This window comes from Eublepharis macularius, chromosome 9 (assembly GCF_028583425.1).
Source record: "Eublepharis macularius isolate TG4126 chromosome 9, MPM_Emac_v1.0, whole genome shotgun sequence".
Lineage (NCBI taxonomy): Eukaryota > Metazoa > Chordata > Lepidosauria > Squamata > Eublepharidae > Eublepharis > Eublepharis macularius.
Window position 1 is genome coordinate 4724959 of NC_072798.1, and position 8441 is coordinate 4733399.

Consider the following 8441-nt stretch of genomic DNA (forward strand, 5'->3'; position numbering starts at 1 on the left):
CTGATGAAGAGAGCTGTGGTTCTTGAAAGCTTATGCTACAATAAAGTTGGTTAGTCTTAAAGGTGCTACTGGACTCTTTTCTATTATAGCAATGATCTTTACTGTTTACTGTGGCTTTTTACGCGTCTGAGCTACGCCACGTCTATCACCCTCCTTTGCAGAGGGGGTCTTCCCCATACTTACTTACAGCCCATGAGAGGGGAGGGCCCAGAATCCAGTCATCGGACTAATGCTGCAGCTTGCTGTTACTCCCTAAAACCAACTAAAGGAGACAACTCCTTCGAGAGGAATACAATTTTTGAATTTATAAATATATCTCACCCAATAACCTTAAAGTGCAAATGCCTGTGCTATACTAAAGTCAAACCAATACCTCAGATAAATAAAGTACATGAACACATATCTAGCCACAAAAAATACAGATATAAAATTAGAGCAACATCCAGCTTCATATTGCTATACAACAAGGGTAATCCAACAGGTGAGTGAGCAGCTGTGCGCGGGGCTTCTGCCAGCTGATGGGCAGGTGCCTCTGGCTTTGGCAGGCAAGAGACAGGGGTGGGCTAGGGAGGTCGCCCCGCCCGCTCTGAGCCTCTTGCAGGATTCGCCCCTACCCACCAGTGAATGGGAAGCTTTACTGGGCCGTCACACATCAAAGGCTCAAATGTGAACCAGAGGGGAGCGGGAAGGCTTTGCTCCCCGCTAGTACAAGCGAACCCCTAGCAAGAGGCAGAGGAGGTGAACACCTTCCCTGCTCTTTGCACTCCGAGGCCTGCAGAAGACCTGGCAAGGCAAGGCGCTGGAGTGTGCGCCAGCCCAAGCTCCCGATTCTGAGATCTCCACACCTCACAGTAGTGTTTGGTCCCTCGGATCCATGCTGTCAGAGATGCTTTCCTCTGCTGGAAGGAGCCTTCCCCCAGATGCCACCATTGGCAGCTCCCAGGGGGTGGTTCCTTCTGCCAGAGCTGAACAGATCGGCAGGACACGGCCCGTGTTTGCTACCCTTGCCTCCAGGATCTGCGCCATTTTAACAGGTTGCTTAAAAATACCTGATTCTGCTAAGGAGTTTTCCCAAAGCAGACAAATGAAGAAAATGCAGCTAGATGGTTGCGGTGTTTCTGGTCAGCTGTGTTTAGAGTTAGAAGAAAACTCACTGGCCCAGTGGGATGGAGGGGCAGCTGCGTGGTTTGTGCTGGAGCTGCTCAGGACTGCCCTCCTGTCCCTGCTCTTGTCCTACAGGGTGGACCCTGCGGCTCACTCCAAGGACTCGATACTGAGATCCTGCCAAGGGGCCAATTTCACCGAAGTTCTTCACTACCACCGGTGTGACTCCAGATCTTCCCCGAAATCCGAGTATTTGAATTGCTTACTGAATCTGCAGGTTCAGCATATCAGCGCCCGGCTGGCTGTCTTCCTGACAGGTGAGGAGGCCACTTTTTCTTTCCACCCTTGCCTGACTTGAGCTGCACAGGGACCTGGAAAGCAACGGCAGGAATCTGTAGAAGTGTCTGTGCGTGGGGTGTTGCCATGATGTGCAGACTGTGTGTGTGTGTGCTTGCATTACACACTTTCAAAAAGTAGCAGTGCCCAGGGGAGTCACTTAGGAGTACATGGAGCTTTTGACTCTCTTCAAGGGGAAGAGTATCAGGGGACCTTCACTGATCATAGCAGTTCAGATTTTTATTCTTTTTATTAACTACATTAACTAACGATACAGAGGTAAGGAAGGGGGACAGGGGAAGGAAAGAAAAAAAAAACCAACAACATATAACTACACTACACAAAATGCTTTCCCTTCATACTGCCATTATTAAAAAAAAATTAAAGCTTTGTATGATATTGATGGAGTGGTTGACCTTGCGAAATACAAATTACAATTCAAATTAAGTCTTCCTCCCCCTCCTGGGCCCCGGACGTAATTCTCTCTGAGCGACTGCAGCCGCAGTGCTCGTTTCCTCCCCCCCCCCCCCTCAGACTTCGCCTTTTCTTCTTGCTTGGTGTTTTGCTGGAATTCCGGATTTTTGTCCTCAAAATCCCTTAGTTGATCTTCTGATATAATCTTGCAAGCTTGATCTTTGTAACTGAACCAGATACCTTCCAGAAATAGCCATTTGTACTTTATTCCACGTTCCCTCAGAAGAGCTGCGAGCTTTTTATACTGATCATAGCAGTTCAGGACTGCACGATCAGCAGATGTTCAGATGGCCAAGCCTGTATATGTCTAACCATTTTTACTCCCCGTTTCCATTCCTTTCCTCGCCGGGAACTGACCCTCCAGGCAGCCCAAGCGGATTTGCGTAAATGCCTGGGCTTCGGTCTGTGCCGTGATGGTCTGGGCCCGCTTGACAACGTACAGAGGGTGCAGTAACCCTTCTTCCTTTCCTCCCTGCAGAAAAGACCGGCGCCAGCAGAGAGGCCTTAGAGAGCAAAGGGATCTTGGTTCTGGATGTAAATACTTTTGTTGCAACGGCTCAAGACTTGGCAGTGTCCTGTAGAAGCAATTATTGGTAAGAGAAATCGTTATGATGGGAGGGGGTTGAAATAGGAAGCCTGAAATGATCTGCATGAGCACGCAGGTGGTAGTGGAGGTGGTTAACGCTGGTAGATGGTGGCAGAGTTTTCAGACTGGCAGCGCCCACCGTGGTGCTCCAGGAACTTGCAGGGCCAAACAAGAACTGGTGCTGGAGGGGCCGTGACTCAGCAGAAGAACCTTTGCTTTACATGCAGAAGGTCCCAGGTTCAATCCTTAGCCGTTCCAATAAAAGACCCAGGTAACAGGTGATGTGGAAGACCCCTGCCTGAGACCCTGGAGAGCTGCCGCCAGTCTGAGTAGACAGTGCTGACCTTGACGGATCATTGGCCTGGTTCAGAATAATCCAGGTTCTAGTGTGGGTTCCTGTGTGAAGTTCCGTGAACGGAGCCCCCAGGGATTTTTCTCCCCCCTTCAAAGTAGATGCATGTCTCTTACTTTTAAAGAGGTGGGGGGACCGCTGGGAGCTCCATCCACAGAACTCCCAGCATCACGTTGTGCCACGTGGTGGTCTTTGAGAGAACAGCATTGGTAGCCGAGTTCTTCACCCTTTCCTTTCATCCCAAGAGTTCGGGGCGATGCACGCGCAGGCATTTCTGCCCCTGAGGCAGATTCTCAGCCAGGAGACGACAGGCTCAAACTCACCCCAATATGCACAAGTGAATTGGCATTTGAACCGCCCAGGCCTCCCCCATCCAAGGTCCACCAGTTGCACCAGTTCTTTACCTGTAACTCCCAGTGTGGCTGCTGTTCTGCATTAAAAGCTGCTGGGTGCTTCTTCCCAGGGAAAGAACAGGTTTCCCTGCTGACAGGATGGTGGAAGTTTGGGGGCTGAAATGCACATAGGGGCTCAGCGTGGGCACAGCTCTGTTGCTGTTGTTGACTTAGGACTTTTGTGTGCTGCGACACGGAACCAGAGGTTTGCACAAGTCACATGTCTTGCACAAGTCATATGCACTAGGGAGCCTTGTGCATATGTAACACTGCTGAGTACTCAACACTGTTAAGAAACGGGGAGGAGCCTCCACCCAGCCTAACAGTTGCCTTGACCAGAGACTCTGCTGAGGACTAACCAGGGTTCTGCTTAATCCAAGAACTGAAACCACAGCTTGAAACTGGTTTTGGATCAACATCACTAGAGGTGTCAGGGTAGGCTGATCTTAGAATCCCACGGTTTGCTTAACCTTTAAGCGCTTGGCAAGGCCGTGTCTGACCGAGCCCCGCCTACAGGGGGCATGCTTATGTCAGGAAACTAGCCCAGGCCCATCCCAACAAGAGGGGTCCTGGAGAGGGTTTGGGGGCAAGTTTTAGATTTTCCTCGTGATGGAAAATCCATTTTTTTTTGCCGTTTTAGGCGGCATTATGGTGGAAAGGAAAAGGCATTTGGCATGCTTCCTGAAGTTAAACGCTGCCTGGGACAGAAAGATCTCAGGTTGCAGCAGAGCGTTTTGGGGTGAAGAAGCAATGCTGCTCCAGAGGTTTTTTTGCAGTTGGACCCTAAAGACCTGATCTGCTGGAGGGGGGGCATCTTCCCTAGAGGAAAACACTCCACTAGTGGAACAGGGCTGTGCAACTCCTCTCCTGTGGCTTCAAACAATTAGCAATTGTTCAAAGCCACCAAGCAGGCTAAAAACGTCCCAAGATTTTCGATGCAACGGAAACGGTGGTGTGGAAAGGAGGGGAGGCCTTGTCTCCAGACTCGATGAACTTCGCTGGTGGCTGAAAGCGCCGGTGGGCTCAGGTCAGACCAAATGGTGTTTCGTGCCTCTCATCTGGAAGCAGACTAGGCTGCTTGCCTAGTTCAGGAGGCGATCTTTCAATCTTGGCAGTCGGGGGCTATTTGGAGCAAAGGAACCCACCAATCGATAGGAAATGGAAGGACTCGTCATTCTTGCATGGGAGGGGAAACGCTAGCGCTTAATGTGTCTTGCCTGTTTTAGTAACCCCATATTGAGATTTACTTCAAAGACTTGGTGTGGTCATGTTAGTGACAGATATACTTTCATTTCAGAGAACCAAGATGCCTCTTCGACACTTCACGAGCCTGGGGCTATATGCAGGACAAAGCTTTTTTTTTTTTCTTTCTAAAAACCTACGAAGAAATGAGATTTATTTTGCTGTTTCCAGTCATGCACCATAAAAACTGTCCCTATGGGTGCAATGGGGCATAGCCCTCCCCGCAATTCCACGGACAGAACGACAGCTATTTTATTTAAGGGCGGTAAATACCATGGTTTCTTATTTAACCACAATGTGGAACCTCCAGCAAAATGTATTTTTATGTATTAGTTGTTGAAAGGATAGCATTTGAACACATGGGTTGTGCAGCTAAAACAAAACTTATCATAGGAAAAAAAAAACCTGTTTACTTGAAGGTTCAGCACTCAGTAGTTAACCCAGGCTTTCATACTCCTGGTGGTACATAGCAGGCATGGGCTACCTGGAAGCTCTTCTGAACAAGCCCTGCTGCTCTGGGACAGCTCCCATCGTGTGTCAGCATGGCTTGGTCAGGAGCCCTTCCAAGTGGATCAGGCCCGGCATACTAGAACAGTCAGCATTCTAGGGTCTGGTTTCTTTTTTGTACATCAGTGCAAAATATTTGATGTTGTTACAGTGCAATCACTGCCCCCTTTTCTTTGTTACTAACTGTTGAGGAGTAGAACTCCCCCCCCCCTGTAAGTAGGAAGTCCTTTCCTTGTCCTATTTATGGCATTGCAATAAAAGTTTCGGATAGATCGTAGCACTAATACGAGCAAAATTGGTAAGGTGCCTCGGGAATTGCTTTGGAGGCCATTTTATAAACTAATCTTTATAAATAAAAATGAACCGAAAAAGGTGTTGGCCTGACTTGATCCCGCAGTTGCCAAACTCAACGAGTCGCATGCTTGTTGGGTCAGCGCCTGGCTTCTGCGAACTCTTCCCGCCACTCTCCTGGTTTCGGTTGCGCACTTAGAAGTTGAGTTTGGTGCCTCAGTAGCATTCTCAGCTAGCATGAAGGACTGATTGGGAAATCCGTGGACCTCTTGTGAAGCATCCCTCCATTTCCTGCTAGGGGAGTGCACCAACTTGGGAAGCTGTAAGCGGCCTGGGCAAATTTTTTCAGCCAGAGGGCCACATCCAGACCCCTGGCTATTGTTGAGGGCTCAGAGTTGGACACTGGCCCATCCTGTAGGCCAGGGCAGCCCCTTTCCTTTGTCGGTGCCTTCTGTGGTGCTCCACTCTGAAGCGATCCAGACTATTTGGCAAAAGCTACCAACTAGGCCCAAAGGATCCCATCCTCTCTGAGCGCCTGTGAACACTTCTGGAATAGATCTGTATTGTTGTTTCTAGTGGGGTTGATATTATTTAAATGTACTAAAAGCCCGGGACTAGCCCAATTGCTTCTCCCCCCTCCCCATTTATACTTCCCAAAAGTTCCAATTATATGAAACTTGCATGGTACAAAAATGAGATTCCAGGGTTCAGAGGGGCTAAAGGAAACCTAGTAATGCCGTAGTTAGCCAAGCATCTTAATACTGATCCAATTGAAATTGCGGGGGTAGCCTTAGTTACCAGCTGCAAGTCTTCACAGAATCAGGGACCCGATGTATTTTATCCTTGGTGTGTTCACTAAAGGGTCCTGTGGGTGGGGCAGGTGCACTCACTTCTGAGGGAGGGTCTCCTTTTCCCCTTTGCACTGAGAGCAGAACTGTTGCTTTAAACCACCACCAGCAGTCCTGAAAACAGAGCAGAGCTGCAAGGGCCAGTGAGAGTCGCTTTAAGGGGTGGTCAGTTACCGCCAGGCCTTTACAGGAGACGCGTTCTCTCCTGTCCCTTCAGCAAGTTTAAGGTGAGTGTAGGAATAAGGGCAGAGAACAACAAAAGCACAAGAGAAAGGAAGGAAGGTGAAAGGAATAAGGAAGGCATTAGGAAGGGGGGGGGGAGGAATCGATGCTGAGCAGCACATCAGCGTGCCCCCAGCATACACGTGGGATCATTTCCAGCCAGTGAGGGTGCACTTCACCAGTCTGAGGGCTGGATCCAGTCTCTAAGCTGCCAGTTGCCCACCAGTGCGTAAGAACCAGACTCTCAATTTCACTAGGCTGCAGCTCAACTGGGAGAACTCCAGCCTCCCCGGGTGTGTCATATCAGGTCTGCAAAGAGATGTGGCCTGTCAGCTTCGGCATTTTTCATCCGAAGCTTGCGGATGAACATACAAAGCTGCCGTGTTCCAGCACCCTCTAGGCTGGCCAGCGGAGGACTCCCCCCCCCCACCAATGCCATGGCCATGCCAGGGGATGGATGTAGGCCCTTAGGCCAGTACTCATCACCAAGCCAGTGCTAGCCTAGCTAGGGTTTGCGCCGTTCTGCTAATAAATACAAGAGTGGACTAAAAGATGACGACTTTGTGAATTCACTATCATGGGTTTGGGGTACGGTGGGCTTTAAGCTTTGCCCAGCGGGCTGCGCCCTCACACCAACAAAGCTTCGGACCACAACTGCACCGGTGAGCCAAGTCTGTAATCCTGCTTCACACAGCCTTCCTCTCATTGTCCGTTTTCACAATCGGCTCCTTAGGGCAGGGATCTCTCTCTGTTTTTGCTGCTCCATAAAGAGGCGCCAGCATATAGTAACGGCTATCACCATGCCGTTCATGTACCACCTCGTCACTTTGTGTTACCACAGAGCAGCATCTGGCCACGTTATCAACCCTCCAATCAGCCTGCAGTCTTCCAGCCCATTTTCAGCAGCCTCTTCACAGGAAAGAAGAGAATGGCTCTCAGCTTGCAACCATCACAAAATATGGGAGCAGAAGGCATTCTGGCTGTGTAGGCTCCACCTCAGCCCTTAAAGGGCAAATGCAGTTCGAGTGCATTAAGCATCAGTAACAAAACACTGCAAGGGCAAGCTCTGTTTTGGTCATCCATTGTCAAGGAGAGACATAAGCCTGAGCGCTTTCAAACCAAACCAAACCAAAAATCACCATTTACTGAATTAGGGAACAGCTGAAGAATTCACCTATCCCAGGCAAAACCTGGAAACCCCGATTCTGAAACCAGCCATGCCAAACTGATGCCCCCTCCAAGTTCTGCAATGGTGTGAAACTGAATGCACTTCAACAAAGTCAAGGGCAGGTTGCTTAGGAGTGGATAAGGAACAGATATGAGTACCTGTATTCTAATTACCGGTATATTGCTCATTAGTGGCTTTGGCTTGAAAATTAGGTGTATCATTGAGCATTCAGTTGTCACCAGGACCTCAATTCCACTTGCAGCCGCTCAGGCAGACAGCTGGGAAGATTGAATGCTAGCATGCCATTTCCTTTCTCCAGAGCTTCATTTGTGTGTGTTTGGAGGGTGGGGGGAGTCTGCTAGGCACAATAAAGTTTTAACCTCAGGGTAACCAGACAGTCCAGGGAATCGGGTGCACCCCAGCAGCTGTACCCTGAGAGGCCAGATGCTCACTCAGTGCCATGGGCAGCTTTTCAGCTCAGGCCACTGGTTGGTTCCCAGCCTGTTTCCCAGGCTGCCTGACTTAGAACATTTAAAGCAACATCTGAACTCTGCTAAAAATACATTGTGTGTGTGTGTGGGGGGGGACTGTCTTGGCCAGGGAGGTGGCAGTGGGCAGAGCTGCATGCGGGCTTCTGAGTCCTTTTGGTTCCAACTCTATTGAGAAGGCTGGCACAAAGCGGCCGTCAAGGAATTAAGTTGCACCACGTAGCTAAGTTAAGCTCCTGCTGGGTATCTCCGCTTGCGCCTCTTCCTGGACCGACAGGATTGATGTGACTGGCCTTCAGGTCAAGGGGGACCCCGCCATGCCAGCAGGCAGTGCCCAGCAGTTTTGACTTCAAGTCGGAGAGGTACAAATGCCAGGCTGTGGCAGCTAGCAGTTCAGCAGGGCTGTTTTGCCCCCAACCCGTTCTGAGACG

The 8441-nt window shown here is 49.8% G+C and overlaps 1 protein-coding gene across 1 annotated transcript in view; it reads left to right on the forward strand.

Annotated features, from left to right (window-relative positions):
• The window catches only part of TASOR2 (transcription activation suppressor family member 2), a 72554-nt gene extending 65655 nt beyond the window's left edge, over nt 1–6899 (forward strand). Inside the window, exons 18-20 of the mRNA XM_054988576.1 lie at nt 1240–1421; nt 2393–2507; nt 4542–6899. Of these exons, the coding sequence (XP_054844551.1) occupies nt 1240–1421; nt 2393–2507; nt 4542 (298 nt within the window). The 3' untranslated portion in view covers nt 4543–6899. The remainder of the gene's footprint in view (nt 1–1239; nt 1422–2392; nt 2508–4541) is intronic.
• The last annotated feature ends 1542 nt before the right edge of the window (nt 6900–8441 follow it).